This window comes from Dermacentor silvarum, chromosome 7, assembly GCF_013339745.2.
Source record: "Dermacentor silvarum isolate Dsil-2018 chromosome 7, BIME_Dsil_1.4, whole genome shotgun sequence".
NCBI classification, from domain to species: Eukaryota; Metazoa; Arthropoda; class Arachnida; order Ixodida; family Ixodidae; genus Dermacentor; species Dermacentor silvarum.
The window spans coordinates 68,667,711-68,684,463 of NC_051160.1; the positions used below are offsets into that span (position 1 = coordinate 68,667,711).

Here is a 16,753-nt window from a genome sequence, read left to right on the forward strand (position 1 = left end):
ACATTAACAAATAAATGAGCAGTTCACAGGACTAGTACTTTAAAACAGGAAACATTATGTAGTAGAAAAAAAGGTAAACAGATGTTAGGTGAAACATTCAACGCTGTCAAAATACTCCACATCCTAATTTATGCGGCTATAAGAACACACATCAAGCAGTTGCAAAAATTACTCGGATATGATTAGGCTAATATATTAGAATTGTTCTCTTTATTTCTTTGTACCTTCAGCGAAGCATGAGGGCAGTCCCTCAGATATCTTTGGAAAACTTGCAGAGAACATAGCCTGCGCGCCCAGCGTGACAACACACCCCCTGCCCTGGCTCGCATGTAGCGAGAGGTGTATCGGATTGCGGTCCACACGCCCCCCTCTTCAATGAACGGCGCAGATGCGAAGACTCCGCTTCCAGCGCTGTGTTAACGTTCCGAGAGCGGGCGGCAAGCAAGGGTACGGACACGAAGGCCGCTTGTGCCAGACGTCTTTCTTGCACTGCAGCGTGAAGTTCCCTTCCTTCGAACGTAATACGCCAACCTTTTATTCGCAGAAGCGATGAAGTTTCTACTCGTCCAGATGATTCTGAGCTGTTTGGCTCTTTCGGCTGCTGCCCAGATACAATTGTGCCCTCATCAGCGTGAGTTTGGCCCCTCCTTTGACTTTCTTTAGTTGGTATGATCACAATTCAAGACTGTTTTATTCGGGGGCGGTACAGCAAATTGCCAGTTGGGAGCTCCTTTCTGATTTATTTCATCCTTTGTTTTGTGTACTCAAAGCAAAACTAAACAAAATCATCTTGAATCTTCAGGTATCTGTTTCAGCGCGCCTTGCCTGATGTCACTTTAGTGATGCGTTGTGTTTCTTGTGTCTACCTTGAGTCAGTACGTGTAATACGAGAGTACTTTCTTTTTAATACTGCCTCATCCTCGATACTTTTATTGGCGGATCACGCCTTTAAGTATTTCTGTCAGTTTGAAACCGCCCTCCAGGAGCTGTATGCCTTCGCTCTTCATTATGACAAGTAAAGAATTATTGATGGTGGTGGCGATGGTGACACTAGACACGCTTCAAGTATTCTGTATGAATTAAACGTGGTATTCGAATTCTGGATCTAGTAAACAGATGGAGATGACATTTTCCTATGGTATATTTTACTTCTGCTGTTTAAACTTTCTCGGACGTGCATAACACACCGTGTTTCAACAGATATATGCAACTTCGACGACATATTGCGAATAACATTTAGCTATTTAGCCACATACCCGAGGGAAACGTTTTCGTTCTGGCTCATGTGTCCATTCGCGTTGTTCTTAAACGCGTTAAAGCTTCTCATTTTCAACACCATTTCCATACTACAAAATGCATACTAGTCGCAACCACAGGACGCCAGGATCATGAGATAACGAAGCCAAAGAAAACATAAAATAATTTATTTCTTTTTAAATTAAAGTGCAGAAATGATAAGTTTAAGGGAAATTGATGCAGGCGCCTCCCACCAAGTTGTGTTTTTGCCCACTTTTAATCTCTCTTTAGCTGAGCGTTTCAACACTTGAAATAAAACACCACATAACTTCTCATTTGCGTCCCTTGGTTTCAAAATCTGTTGGCTTCCCATGGTTGCAACTAACAGAAATTGGACCGCTCAGTTTCTCTCCTTTTCATTCATTAAAAAACTATAGTGCTGGAATTGGCACCAAAGATATGGATAGATCTTACGTATATAGCTAGCATCCTGCTAGTTAGCACGGTATCAGCTTGTAAAGTGTGGTAAAGGCACAGAATATGTTAACACTTATCCCATAGGTTTCTTTTTTTTTGCAACTCTTTTTCTCTTTGCGTTCCCTACCCAAAAATGGCTTGTTAGGTACTTAGGTATGAAAATTTAGAGCCACCTCCCCCATCTTTTGGTAGCATGGAAATATTTTATGAATATTTTCTAAAACCTGCAGCCGACAACGTCGCTTTTACAAACAAATTTTCTATTAGATTTGGGAATTTAATTCACTGTGAAAGAAAATTATTTTGGCAAGAATTTCTTCTGCAATAATATTGAGTGAGTATAACCAGCTTTTGCGAATGTGTCCTTCATATCCGCTTTCATGCACCATCGTAATTCCCGCAGTTGTCGTAAATCTGCCATATAAAATGTTCGCTGATGTATGCCTCAATTTCTTGGTAGCCTAATTTAATGATACGAGGGGCGTTAATAAAGATTTCCCCTTAACCACTTCCTGTGGACGAAGAGCAACGAAACTTTGCAGATTTATTAGTAATTCTCTACATAGGTGCCACCCAGGCACACACACTTCTCCCATTTTTTTATGCAACTGTAAACACCTCGCTTGTATAAGTCGACAAGTTGCTCGAAAAAACATGTTGTGACTTCAGAAATCAGAGTCTCATCATCTGGAAAATGCTTGCCCTTCAAATATGACATCATTGTTGGAAAGAGGTGGAAGTCCGATGATTCGAGATCGGGTGAATAAGGGGGATGCGGTAGAATTTCAAAGCCGCAGCAGCGTGCTTCCATCTGGGCAACATGTGAGTTTTGAACTGGGGCACTGTCTTGCAGAAGGCGGACACCTTCGGTGAGCATGCCACGTCTCTTGCTTTTGATGGCCTCCCGCAATTTCCGCAGCAGTGCAGCATAGTATTCCCCAGTAATCGTGGCACCCTTTGCTAGGAAATCCACCAATACTAGGTCCCAAAAGACCCAAAAGACTGTGAGCATGAACTTACCCGCCGAGGGCTGGGCGCGTGCCTTCTTTGGAGGCGGTGAGTCCAGATGCTTCCATTGCATCGACAGGACTTTAGTCTCCGGATCATAGTGGACTCAGATTTCATCCCATGTAATCAGTCTGTTAAAAAAGTCCTCCTGGTTTCCATGGCACATGGTCAAAGACCCTGGGAGTATTCGACTCGTTTCTGCTTTTGGAAAGCTGTGAGCAGCCGGGGAACCAAACGAGCGGATAGCTTACACATATGAAGGTGGTCCTGAATGAATTTTCCCGCGGACCCCATACTAATCTTTACATTTTGGGCTGGGTCTGGAACGGTTACGCGGCGATTTTCCAAAATGGCGGCCCCCACTTGCTGGATGGCGTGTTCATCGATAGCGGAGTGGGGTCGCCCTGCAATCGGAGCGATTCCCATCGAAGTCTGACAGCATTTGAATATACGATGCCAGTTCTTCACTACATCATGATGGGGAATCTTCCCATAAACCTCTTTTATCTCATCGAACGTCTCCCTTGGAGTGCGGCCTTTCAAGTACAGGAACAGCATTTCCACATGCGCCATTGTGTCATGCTTTTCTAGAAAGTCTACATGCTTCGAATAGGCTTACAGCATTAACTAACTTAACTGACAGCACTTAAGTTATTTGTATAAAAAGCTTCTTTATGCTGGTCCATTTCAATCGCATAAACTATTTTCTTTCATTTTTTTTTGCAGAAAGCCTATCAGAGGAACTTCGAAACTGTCACGGCAGAGAGCTCAGCAACAATGAAGCGTTCAACACGGTAAGAATTTCATTATCAACACTGCTCGCTCGAAAAGCATACTGAGTGTGATAGCATGAAGTGCACTCTCTCTTTTTTTTTCGTTCTTTTGTTTCAACAGGCACTTTTCATTGACTTTCGTTTTGGATACAACACGTATCAAAGCTGCTCTAAACACCCTGCTTCTTCCAAGGAATATTGATATCGGAACACGTCGGATAACCGCGTTCTTTGAAAGAAAAGGCAATGATATGTTACCCACCGCACCTGAACAGTGGCTACGTTGTTGAGCTTTGAGCGCGAATTCCAGGTTTGGACTGCCAGCCAGGACAGCCTCATTTAGATGGGGGTGCAATACAAGGAACACTCCTGCACCACACTATTAGAAATACGCTGAAGTAACCCATCTGGCAAAAGTAATAAGGAGCCTACCCAGAACCCTTGTGGTTGTGTTCGGTACGCTTAACCCCGTAAATATTGCACAAATTCAACTTTCATTGGAGCGAGCCAGCTATACCTTATTAGTAGCATATACAATTTCACTAAAACTAATATACAAAGCTAACCGGGCACGAGAGATTCAATGGCGCATCAAATCGTATCCGAGAGGGATAATACGTAACCGGGGCGTTGGAAAAATAGTCCCGCTGATATTTCAAGTAAAGTTCCGTTGTCGTCGTAAAAGCCTCATTCAGGCCTCAATTTAACGTAAAAATTGCTGTTTGAAAAACGAAAATCCTCCCCATAATTTGAGACTCACTACGCGGCAAAGCAAGCAGATTTTGAATAGGTGTAAAAATCGTTCCTTCTACTACGTGTGCTTGTGGTGAGCATTCTCCGGAAGGATCTGACTTCGTTGAATGCGAAGTAATATTTTTGTTCCTCTGTGAGTGTGAGCGCGCGTGAGTGCGTGCGAGTGTGCGTGTGTGTATATGCGTATGGGTGTGTGTGAAAACTAAAATTAATATGCTGCTTGTGTTAAAAAGAGCCATGTAGAATTATGGTTGGAGGTATGGTCATCTTTATTTTGTCTTCAATCCGCGCCACAATTAACAGGAACACTGTTACAAGACTTTGGCTCTATCCAACACAACCTTGTTGCTCTGCACATGCGCTCGTCATAATTCCCTGCTTTCGCTGAATTAGCACCCGTTTATCCATTATGTGGTTTTTTTTTCATGTCTTATGCAAGTTTTATTGACTGTGCTACAATTTGGAACAGTAGCTCTTAAGCAGTCAGCAATGATACTTTAGCAGTGACTTTCGTGGTTACGTGTAACAGAAAACGTGCCTGCGCCTGCGCAGGTCGTAAATAAATAAACTTGAAGAGTGTATAGTCCATTCACCTGAGACTTGCTGGAGTTTTCGGAAGCGTTAAGAAGCCTCGTGACAATAAAGTCCATTGCCGTTCAATAAGAAAATAAAGAATTCAAGTACGCTATACCAACCCTTAACAGCTTTCATAATAGTTGAAGCAAAAAACTTCTTGTACATATTCATCACTTAAACATGCGTAAAAAGATTAATCCTGCGTCTTCTCATCTCTTATATTTGTTTACCTATAAGAAGATGTTATTTTGCACTTGAGCTTATTGGGCGTAGATAATTATTGTCGTGCTGACTTGACCAGCACGCTGGTTACATTGAAGCTGGTGTAGCTGTTTTATCTGTTGTCACCTTTTTTACTTTTAATTGGCTTGCGTGTTTTACCTTTACGTTAGAGGGCGTCAGTAAGCTTTAGAGGGCGTCAGTACGGGCTTCAGTATGAGGGTTTCAGTAAGTTTTACCTTTCGTGTAAGAAAAAGCCTAGCCTAAGTACGGCATAACTTTTACATTCTGAGCGAGCGATTCTTGAACGTAGTTCCTTTAATACAGCGCAATTTCGTTTTGTGCAGCTGTCGGAGTTCAGCAAGAGATACGAGGAGTATTGCGCCCATAAGATGGCACCGGGGACCTCGACCGCGGAGCTATTCGCACAGCGATGTGCGGACAAGAACTTCAACAGCTTGGTGAGTGCAAAGGCGACCATATCCATATTACATATTAGCCGAATTGTATTACTAAAGGTTTATCGAGTCTGGCGTTTTCTTAGGTAACGCTCTCTGTTGCAGTTTTACAGGTGCTGGGCGGACATGCTAAGTGCGGACGACTCATTGGTAAGCGTCTCACTTCGAACGCGTTCATGTAAACTCATACGTGCTCCGTGGAGCATTTGGAATCACTTTCTTGCACCTCTTTAAAAAGAGCTCAGATGAGCAATTTTACTGTAGAAAATATACAGCTGTCATTCAACTGCGCTGTGTAATCGGGTCACCAAGTGTCAGTGACAAGAAGGCTTTAAAATATATTTCATTGTTATTTTATTTTAAAAACTGCATGTCATTTCAACTTCAAAATGGAATACCAGGTGACACGGACCGCAGCGTGGTTAGAAATGAATTGTATCGCGTGGATTTTTTGAAGCAATTTTGTAGTTGCCTCGGTACAAGGAAAGGGAATGTTGAGTGGTGATGGTGGGAGGAGAGGAGCCACTATATCTGCAGCCTATTCTCTCTCTCCTTTACTGAATCCGCATGTGAAAGCGACAGTGCTTTCACGCCTTGTTTTATATCAGAATAAAACGCCCAGACAACGTTTGCGTAATGAGTACACCCCTTACGCAGCCCCCCCCCCTCCCCCCTTCCCTTCCCAGAACACTTTTCTCTCTGTAGCTTTCTGTGTTTGCGCGGTCTGCGTTAACCGCGAGTGTCATTGTTTTTCACGCTGTCACCGGCTATTTGTGGTCTACAAATAGTAGTGTTGGAATAAAAGTGAACTCTGCTATTATTATGTTGCGCAGAGTTAGGAATAAAATGACTGTGCAGGGGAGAACCTCACGCGAACGCAAATAACTTCCACTGCTCTTCCTTTCACAGAATTCGGCGGGAGTCGACAGTAATCACTTAGCTGTATTCAAGAAGTCAATAGTAAGTTGAAGTACTTTATTTTATCTTGCTATACGCGTAACCATTTCCGTAGAGCATGATACTCGTATTCGTCTCCACCAAAATGGTGAACCTTGTCTGCTAGGCATTCAGTGTTTCGGAGAACTGCTGTAGATTGCGTGCACTAACATTTTATAGAAATTTAAGCGGGGCAAAATATAAGCATAAGTAATGGGCAGTGCGTTTTCGCAATAGATTTTGATATTTCTGTTACTTTTTCAGGATTGCCAATTTCACGTCTTGGATATAGAAGCCTAGTCAGTGCATTTTCTCCCACACAGAAAAGGGTGAAATGGTTTGGTCACCTGCTAAACTTCGTGATATTTTTTGTCAGTGGAACTTTCAATAAAGGCTCTGTTGCACTTTTTTGTCAAGTCTTTACAGACTAACATGTCTGTTCAAGTGCCGTAAAAAAGAAAATTTGTTTTGGCAACATCAAAAAGTTTTGTTGAAAATGTGCATTCAGAGTAAGTTTTCACATTACACTTTTCGGAAGAGCCTCTTTACCGATTGAAACAGTCGGCAATTACGCTCAAATGTTGTGAATAAACCTGAATGCGCTAGAGAAACGCGACGCGAGTTTTAATGTCACACGCTAATTCCGTCGTTACAATGGTATGTGTAACCTGCCGCCCAGAATCTCATAACAATATATTTTGAAAATAAGGTAGTTCAAGAACTTGCCACTAGGAGGACAACACCGGCCGGCTCTAGAAGCGAAAAGGCACGTAGAAAAAAAATCTGTGAAGAACAGAAGATAAATCAAGAGGAGATGAATAGCCTGAGGGAATTCTTAATTTCCATTACTGTCTACGTAATGCCCATTGGCTTTTTGAGCAGAAGCATTGATGTGCTAATATAGTGCGTTCTTGTACGGCTTCGGAAACGCTTCACGAGCGAATTACCTATACGTAATCGAGATAAGCACGTGGCTGACGGAAAAGAGCCAATGGAGCGGAAGTGCTTTTTTGCGTTAATACAGACAAAAAAGTTTGGTAATTTTATTAAGTAGATGAAAAGTAGAGATCAGGCAGATCCAGATCACGCTCCCATCATCCGCTCTGTTGTAGACAGAATTTTATAGAGTTCACAATAGATTTCTGTCAGCAATACTTTATAATTTTGCGGATTCGGTACATTGACACCAGACAGTGACAACACGCGAATCTTCCAATCGAGAGTTTCGGACTTTCAGCTAGCGTCGCAGTGGCTAACGTTGCCAAATTTTACAGTTAGCGGTCTCAGAAGAAGAAACTACACATAGAAGGAATAAATCTGTGGAAGATATTCACTCAAAAAAAACACAAGAACAACAATGACAGAAACGGAATAAAAAAAACCTGAGACGCAAAACAGAGCGAGAACCCTATAGGGCACGCAGAAGTCCTGTGGTTACACAGAATTCAAGGCAATTTCGTTTGCAAGCACGATTGAAGTGCCATACCTTGCCGACATAGAACATGTATCGTGCGGTGCTATAGTAACTGAGTTACGGCACTGAGTCAGCTCTTTTCCACTCCTGCTGTTATGCATTTGCTCTCACGCATAGACAAACCATTCACTGCGAGTGTTGGCCAACGCTGTAGCTCTACGTCGGGCATCTTGGTTCCGCTTCGAAAAGTGGCCAAAAAAAAAAAACATCGCTGCTACCTTTCTCTCGCGCGTTTGCTTCTCTGCTTGCCCAAATGCCAATGAGTCATACGCCATTGATCATAGACTCAACAAAAAAAGAAACAGCCGCCACTACATCCTTCGTGCCTAGCGCGCTTCATTGTACTCGAATTATCTCTTTCCACTTCAAGTTACGTTCTCGGGAAGAACGTGCACGCGTGGCGTCGCAAGCAGCATTTGCAGGTAAAATAGAAAACAGCAAGCTACGTCCTAGGCACCAGTACTTCGGTTCAGCATTGTGGACGTTAGATTCATGATGGTAGACTCTAGAGTCAAGCTCATGCCTGTAGACCTTATGCACGAGCGACTGCATGCTTCGTTTTTTTTTTTGTGCTCGCTGCACCTGGGCGCTGTCTTGGAGACTTCACTCATATGTACTGTATTTAATTTATCGAACGATTGCAGTGATGTAAAGCATTCGGGGATAAAGGCTGTTGTCACGAGCTGACGCTTGAATATTGCGCGGCGGCCCAGATAGCATTGGCTGCGCTGAACGGAACTGTATGAAAGAGGGTCCGCGAAAATGGCGAAATAGCCTCCGGTAGGAAAACAGGCATGCGCTTCTCTTCGGCTCTCACACGGAGACTGCTCAGAATTCAGAGAACGTTTCGTCAAATAGCAGTTTTATGCCATCGCTTCTGGCAAGGTGTCCGCGCAAGTTGCGGCTGCATTTGTTAGAGTGCTGCCAACTAGCGTTCGAAACTACCGTCCGTGGCCTCTGCTCCTCCGTCGTAGACTGGCGTGTTGAAGCTGCGTCGCATTAGGTGAAGGCGACGACGCGTAGCCACCCCCTAGGCGTTTTCGGCTGCGTCACGATCATAAAGCACGTTGTTCGTCCTCTTCAAAGTACAGCAGTCATTCATTGGCAACTGCACTGCCGTGAACATGTGCACATTGCCAAGTAGAAAGTGAGAATCGTGTGATTAGCTGGAGACTTATCCTTCTAGTCAGCCGAAGGTGCTTTTCCTCTCTAGAAGAGGCGTCGGAAGTCACCGAAGGTAAGTGTGCCGAGTGTTTGCTTGCTTGCTTACGTTGTCAATTTATGGCGATTTTTTTATATATCAGTGTCTTCATATGGTGCCTGAAATGTTCTTATACCAACACCGATTGTATCGCTGCCAAAAAATTGTGTGATTTTCTTTTCACGAGCATTGTTTGTAATACACTAGGAGGGTCCATCCAAGTAAATTATTTGTTTCAACAAAGGGCTAGAAGAATAGTTTATGGTTTTAGACAGAGAGCACAGGCTTCCAAAGCATAGGTAGAATAGTAATTAGCCTGTACATCTACAACAGTAGCCAGTACTTGCGTCCTTCTGCCATAAACCTTACACAGTTGGCATTGGTAGGCAATTTTAATTTGAAGAAAATGCACTTATGCGAACCTTAGTGAAGCCTGCCTATTCCCAAGCGCTTGAAGTTTTCAAACTAAGTCACCTATATTTGGGCCTGTTGGGAAATGCTTTCGCACATGGTCATTGTTGCTCTCTGACTCGCGTGTGTTGGTAAAAGCCAAATCAGATCTCCGATACTTTGCATAACAGAGGGTATCATAATGCTGTTCCTAAGACTTTGCAAAGAGGGCATTACGCGGTTTGTGAATTTCAATGCTGGTCCGGGTAGTTATAGACGTTGCTACCTGTACCTATAGTCATTGTTGCATTAACCTTGATATCATTGTTGTGCTCCCGGAATGAGCATTTCGCGATGCACGCTTGATCACCATATGTTACTGCGTAATTTTTTTCTTGAAATAATTGCGAATTGGCACTTTCCTCATTACATCTAATCAAGACGTTGAGCCATACTGGGTCTCTAAAAGTTGCATGCGTCATTTTCTAAAAATAGCGAAAATGCGATAAATAATTCTTTTCACATCACTGCTTATCAAACCTGGAGAATGCAGCTTGATAACGATTGAGGCTTGCTTTACGTTTGTTAGGCGGAGAAACGTTTAAATCCACGTCACGCACGGGGACTGCTAGCGGAACACCAACGCCCCTATCAGTAGGGGCGTAGTAGTGAAGCGATTGGGCAGCTTACTTTCAATTTTCCGGGTGAGATTAGCCGCGACAAATGATGCCGGCGAATGGGACACCGGGCGCTTTTTGCTCCTCTACAACCTCCGATCTCCTAAGGATCGACGGGCTTCAAGCCCTGCTATAACATCAATTGCATGACTCGGTGAAAATGTCAGTTAGTGTCATGTTAAGAACTATCTGCCTAATTGCTTCCCTAAATCATTTCGAAATGTATTCTCTAGTGTCAGCCCGTTCTGCATGCATCAGCATTAGGAGTGCCAAAGTGGAAAAAAAATTATATGTCAGTGAATGGTGGAAATCCAGTCAGGTGGTAGAGATGGAGAGCTTATATTTATGGAACAACTGACGGTGATCTGCTCCGGTCAACAGTCAGTTGCTCTTGGCTACTCGGAGAGGCAGGACGTGTGCCGTGCGGACTCCTAAACTGCAGTTTGCAATGTGGTGAAGGCGGTTTACATCATACATCCGGAACCTCTAAGAGGTGCCGCGTAATGCATCAGGCTTTCCCTCGCATTTATCGTCAAATCGCTACTGATTTTTTTACACCACAATTTTTATTTTTACGTGCTGCTTTAGTGAACAATAAATTGAACACTGTTAAAGACGGCCACCCAGGACCGTCGAGGTAGCGTGGGCGTATCCGTCTGGTCCTTGACCCGCAGGGAGGGGCCCAGGCAGAGAATTGACGTAACGAGCAACAAGAACTTTTTTATTAGATTGTTACGGAGGAGTCCGCTGTACAAGCTTCGTGACGGAGAGCAAAACTGCTCAAGCTTGTGCTGAAGGCTGAGGTAAAGTTGGATTTTCTAAACGTAGCGCGAACTGCCTGCAGCGCCTCCTGCTTTGGTCCAAGTGAAAAAAAAAATCAAAATTGGCGCGCCTGATGCAACGCGCCCATTATACGGCCCTGCGACTTTAACATGCCGAGCCGTTAGTTAACCTCGCATTATAGCCTTTCACTGCTTTCCCTTTCCCTTTGAGTGAACAAGCAGCAAAGAGCCTGGTCCTCTTCTTTGATACCGTTCCGATCTTATCACACGCCTCGTCGGTAACATGTTGGCCGAGCGGCCAGCAATGGCACCCTACAATGCTGAGCGCTTGCTGTCCGCTCCGCTCAGACCAGCATATGCTAGCAAATTCCACACAACCGCTTAGCGGGAACGCTATTGCGCTTGCGCACAACGCTCATACCGGCAGCGGAACGAGGACCGCATCCCTCGCTCTGCTACAAAGCCGACTGAGCGGAGCGTGACAGCGTGTCTACTTGGCCTCTTCGTCGTTTTGCAGCCGAGTTGATAGCGCGTCGCTCGCGTCTCGGCAAGGCGCGCTTATCAGATGCGAAATCTACGCAGTTCCCTGCAGTATCTCAGAGCGTGAAATCTGAGCGGAGCGGAGCGTAAGCGACGCTCTGCTAAAACTGACGCGGGCGCGGTGCAGGACAAGGGCGAATCAAATGAAATCTATGCGTGTGCTTGGTTTGAGAATGGCAAACGAAGCGCGCTAGGCGCGCGTCGTCTGCTAGCTGGGCCGCGATTTTGTAGCGATGCCGTATGACTTATTCTATACTAGTCTTATCCACCGCTCACGGCCGGCTGATCCCATTGATAACGTGAGCGGACCGTCGCTCTGACCACTGACAAAGCGCGATAAGCGCGAAAAGCCATTATTACAGGAAAGGTATCGCTACAAAATATACCAGCCCTGCTCTTGGACAGAACCAGGAGGCGCGCTGAAGTTATCGTCCTATCGCGTATCACTGCAGCGAGATCAAAGCCTCTCGCTACATTTAGAAGATCCAGTGGCTTTAGGCTGAAGTCCTGCCTCAGGCTGAAATTTCGCTCAGGAGAAGGAGAGAGAGAGCGCTCTTGACGCTTGAGGCCGCCGCTCGCTATTTCGCAGTCCATTGTTCAACAGACTTTCCAACCGCCACTGGCGCAGCAGAGAGAAAGGCGCTTACGCGCACACACGCACACACAGAAACCAGCAGGCGTCTTTCGCGCCGAGGAGAAGGAGCGAATGCGCACACGAAACTTAACCGCAGAACTGGCTTAACCGTCTCGCGCGCTGTAAGCAGACAGCACTGACAAGCCCAGGCAGACATAAGGGCGTCGCGCACGCCGTGGGGAAGGAGAAAGAATGCGCGCCCAAAGGCTGAGAACGTCTTGTCGCCAGTCGTGAGGCGTTTTTCAACGGCTACGGGCGGCTCGGCGTACTTGAAACATCGGGGCTTTCGCCGCGACTTTGGCGGCGTGGCACAAACTGTTCATCCCACAGGCCAGTCGTAATAACACATATGTTGGTTAGGAGCTCACCTACAATGTAACGCGCACTACTTTGGGCTTTCATTCCAAGAGCCGTATCGAACCTCTTCTTGTAACGATACAGTAGCCCGATATTACCTTCAATATTATAGGGTAAATTATAAGTTGTGGAATGAAACTTAGCACGCATCTATACTCTTGTGACAGCTGGGGGTGTTTAACCCACACTAAACAATTGTTTTTCGACACTTCAGAACCTCTTCTGTTTTTATTTCCAGAAGGAACTGCAATATCTAGAAATATGTAAATGTGCCATACTCTGACAGTGTAAGTGACGTACTGTTGCTCTTGTCTTCTACCAACAGTACCCGCGGTTCCAGCACTTGTGCACTTGTGTTTTTGAACATGGCCTTAAGATTTGCTGCCTGCTTGGTCTTGGTAGGTCTGATCGCCAAGTGCGCACAGACCGCTCCGCCAAGTAAGTGATGCATTTTTTTTCCTCGTAAGCTTGATGTTACCATCAGTAGCTCACCTTAAATATTATCGATGCATTCGGCTGGTGTTTCTGCGAACAGGAACACATGCATCCATAAAGCTTATATATCCGAAATTAACTTACTGTGCAGTACACTTAAATAAACAAGGCCTAACAAACACTCTTTTCCCTTTAGAACTTAACGCATCACATTGAAGAACTTCATTTGTTTGAAGTGGATGATACTTACAAGTTATAATTGTTTATATGCTAATTAAGTGTTCTCTTTAACAGTGGACGATGCTGTACATAGCCACCCTTCAAAGCACATGCCACTACCTAATACCTTTTCGGTGCAGCGTCTGCCGACGTCTCCTGAAAGTACGTGCTGTTCTGAAAAGAGTGCCATAGCCCCCTTCCATACGCCGGAATTTATCGATCATATTCATTTTACCATGCATGCAGGGAAACAGAAGCAGTGCTTAGCGTTCGTCAATGACAAATTATCCAATATTTATTGCTTCGCTGAAGCAGTATCAAGAAATTATATATATATATATATATATATTATGTAGTACCGAAACGACAGAGATATTGGCCGATCCAGAGGTAGCGCGGGAAAGGTGTCAGACATGCCCTCTGGTAATATAGAGCGTGCAGCAAGCACCCCCCCCCCCCCCTTCCAACCCTTGACACACCTAACTCCCCGAGCTCACCCGAGGACCTTCCCACACCCAACAGGGTAGTCCACGAGGGTACCCGTGATCGGCCCCTGAGGACAGAGAGGTTAGCAGCGGATATATCCGGTTGGCTACCCTGTACTGAGGAAACAAAAGGGAGTATGAAATGATAAAGAAAAGAAAGCATAGGAATTAGACAAGGTTACAATAAATAGTAGAAACCTATGTGGGCACTGACATTCATTCTATTAAGCATTACAGTGTCACACAGCATTGTCAGCGTCAGATATAGACACACAGTGTCACTAGAGTGCACAGCGTTAACTCAGATTCGCAGGTAAGTGCACAGTTAGGTCGCAATTTGATGAACAATCGCAATGGCCTTTTAAGGAAGGAGGCCTCTTATGCTACAGAACATAGAACTGAGAAGTGCGACGTCAAAACTCCCTGTGATTGAGACACCCCAATGTCAAAGAGCAGCGTAGATGGAAAGGTAAATCTGCCTGTCGTTCGTTGGCTATTGTTCACGTTTCATACTTGTTCTGAGAGTACCCTGTAAATGCAATATCAGCCCACCGACAACCATCCTCACGCAGAATCCTGTGAGCCTGGCGAGCATGATGACTACGACGAGGAAAAAGAAGTAACTACGTGTCAGGGCTTCAGCCAAGAAAGCGATTGCCAGATGGTCCTGGAAGCAGATGGTTGTCGACGCTGCCAATGTCCACGCGCTTGCCCATCCATCTATTGTGGCCTACGTTGTCGTAGGGTGTTGAGATCTGGGGCCTGCCCCTACTGCGACTGCCGGAGAGGCAAACAGGTCTACGTGCTCGGAAAGAAGCCCTAGTTTGCCATCTCCTGAAGCAATGTATGTCCGCTTTGAGATAACTTATCACATCTACCTTGGGCATTGCATTACTGACTGCATACGATTTGTCATTATTTCTTTGATGCTCCTCTGTATACGGCGGAAATAACGTTATTTTTATTAGTCTGTTCCAGTACTATTGAATTGCAATTCTCTTTCGGATGTGAAAATGTATCATAATAAAAAACACAACTTGATACCTTATAAGTTCATATAAAAAGTGCGTTGTCAATGGTCATTGAACGTCATCCGAACGCTTCCCAATGAATCTTGAGCCCTGGTTCAGCAGTGGTGCATTTCTCTTTTCGCTATTACTATTCCCATAACTTTGACGGTCATGGCTATCACTGTTCAGATTCCACGTTGAAGACTAGTAGGAAGACTTGCCGAAACGCCTAACCACCCTATGTGTTCAAAAGGAGCAAGATAGGGGCAGTAAAATTTTATGTATTCGGTGCTATGTAGACAGAAAAAATTTGAAAGATGGCACAACCGAAAGAAACGTTTAGATGAAGCACGGGAGCCGAAATTCAGTAACCAAACATTGAAAGAACTTTCTTCAATTGTAAAACTGATTGCACCCTTCTACCATTTTCGCTTATGGAACAGTGGTCCCACATATCAATCTGATGCAGCCTATCTCAACATCTACAACTCCCACCAAAATGGCTTACATGGATGGCCAAGTAATGGGGGTTTTGCAGAGATGTGTCACTTCATCGCCCGATGTGTGGCGATACAATATCAGGTCTTGCAATTTTCACGGCATTTACGCTTTGTGGCTTTGCGTAAGTTTCAGACCAAATTGTTAAATATAAAACAACAAACTGTTACTCTCTCATGCGCAACTATTCACGGTCCCAAAGAAACATCCACAGTAAATTTTTTTTTTGCAACGAGGCCGTTAGTGAGAGTAGAAGCACTCGAAAACATTACATGTGGATTTTCGATCGGTCCTGGATCAACTGCGTCGCTCACCGAGCTTAAATTTAGTGGAAATGGGATGCATTCCAAGGGTAATACGCATGAAAACATTAAAATGTCTGGTTTGAGTAAGGCTTAAATGTAGATTCTTCAACACTTGTTTTTTTTGCCTTTTTACAGACGGTATGTGAAACATTTAGAAATTTTGCTCGCGAATCTAATAGAAGCAACTATAACAACGATTTCATGTCAGACAGCGTGAAGAAGGGGACATGTTGTGGAAGACCCGCATAGTAATTTTAACGCATGGCCTTTGAAGCAAATTACTTACGCAGGCATTTCAGAGCTTAATAAATGCATTTTACAAACTACGTATAAAGTCTACCTAATGTATAAAAAACTTTCAATATCGTATTGCTTAGATTTTAGGATATTCCTCCAACCTTATAAGCTTTGAAGAAATTGTGGTCACTGACCAATTCAAGGTGAAAATAAACACACAGTCGTTTTGTGACCCGTACTGACCAAGACAAGGGGAAAATAACACATACAGACTGGTCCCGAAACATCCTGAGTGTTATTTCATATCAATGACCCCGATTTCTTCATCATGATGTTGCCTGACCAGACGAACATTCGTCGAACTTGTGACTACTTATGAGTTGCGTGGACAAAGTTTCGAGCGAATGAAATACATGCAACATTTGTAAATAGTTTCTTTAGCAACAGTATCAAATTGTGAATGGGCTGCTATTCCCAGTTTTCCAGGGTCCAAAAAGAGTTGTAGAAATAACCGTGTTCACAGATCACGAAAAAGGGGCGCTAGTATTGTACTACATGGTAAAACTTTCTGTCTTTGGCACTAGCTTACAAAATAATGACTTAACCATTATTTTTTACCCTATTTTCGTGCGTTTTACTTGTCACGACTTATTTTTCTCCAATGCCCTTGGTGAACTAAAGGAGGCGCCTGGTTTATAGTTGATGCAAATAAGCGGCAATTTATGGACTATATTTATAGACAGAACTGAAGGTGCTTCGGGCAATTAGTGCATTTGCAGTAAATTGTGCATTCAAACTCTGCGTCTTTATCAGCAAGTTTCACAAGCGCGCAAAATATAGCACGCTGTCTTAGGACAACAGTCATAGTTGTCCCTAGTCAAAGGTTGGTAGGGCCTAGCCAAGTTGTTGAAACCAGCTTTTTGCTCGATCATCCATTTCCAACTTGTAAGTTGGAAATAAAAGTTAAATTTACCCAAAATCGGGAAGCCAATGTGTACACTCATGGGCAACGTTAAGAATGTGGATGAAACAGCTTCTTTAAAAGGAAATATGGCTTCAGCAAGGTTTTGAAA

At 44.1% G+C, this 16,753-nt stretch overlaps 2 protein-coding genes across 2 annotated transcripts; both read left to right on the plus strand.

Moving 5' to 3' along the window:
* Positions 1-397: 397 nt before the first annotated feature.
* Positions 398-6,911, plus strand: LOC119458156 (uncharacterized). Its single transcript, XM_037719980.2, has 6 exons — positions 398-631; positions 3,448-3,515; positions 5,390-5,503; positions 5,606-5,650; positions 6,410-6,460; positions 6,701-6,911. Exons 1-6 carry the CDS (start codon positions 550-552, stop codon positions 6,734-6,736), a joined length of 396 nt encoding a protein of 131 aa, XP_037575908.1. The 5' UTR covers positions 398-549; the 3' UTR covers positions 6,737-6,911.
* Positions 6,912-8,701: 1,790 nt separating this feature from the next.
* Positions 8,702-14,694, plus strand: LOC119458155 (uncharacterized). The gene is made up of 4 exons (XM_037719978.2): positions 8,702-9,147; positions 12,817-12,929; positions 13,221-13,307; positions 14,203-14,694. Exons 2-4 carry the CDS (start codon positions 12,857-12,859, stop codon positions 14,451-14,453), a joined length of 411 nt encoding a protein of 136 aa, XP_037575906.1. The 5' UTR covers positions 8,702-9,147; positions 12,817-12,856; the 3' UTR covers positions 14,454-14,694.
* The last annotated feature ends 2,059 nt before the right edge of the window (positions 14,695-16,753 follow it).

What these genes read in the sequence shown, in the direction of transcription:
- LOC119458156 (XM_037719980.2), top strand. Translation starts at nt 550, where the DNA reads ATGAAGTTTCTACTCGTCCAGATGATTCTGAGCTGTTTGGCTCTTTCG. An exon ending in ACAATGAAGCGTTCAACACG is followed by an intron (nt 3,516 to 5,389) that starts GTAAGAATTTCA and finishes CGTTTTGTGCAG; the next exon opens with CTGTCGGAGTTCAGCAAGAG. An exon ending in CTGTATTCAAGAAGTCAATA is followed by an intron (nt 6,461 to 6,700) that starts GTAAGTTGAAGT and finishes TTACTTTTTCAG; the next exon opens with GATTGCCAATTTCACGTCTT.
- LOC119458155 (XM_037719978.2), top strand. Translation starts at nt 12,857, where the DNA reads ATGGCCTTAAGATTTGCTGCCTGCTTGGTCTTGGTAGGTCTGATCGCC. An exon ending in CGCACAGACCGCTCCGCCAA is followed by an intron (nt 12,930 to 13,220) that starts GTAAGTGATGCA and finishes TCTCTTTAACAG; the next exon opens with TGGACGATGCTGTACATAGC. An exon ending in TCTGCCGACGTCTCCTGAAA is followed by an intron (nt 13,308 to 14,202) that starts GTACGTGCTGTT and finishes ATCCTCACGCAG; the next exon opens with AATCCTGTGAGCCTGGCGAG.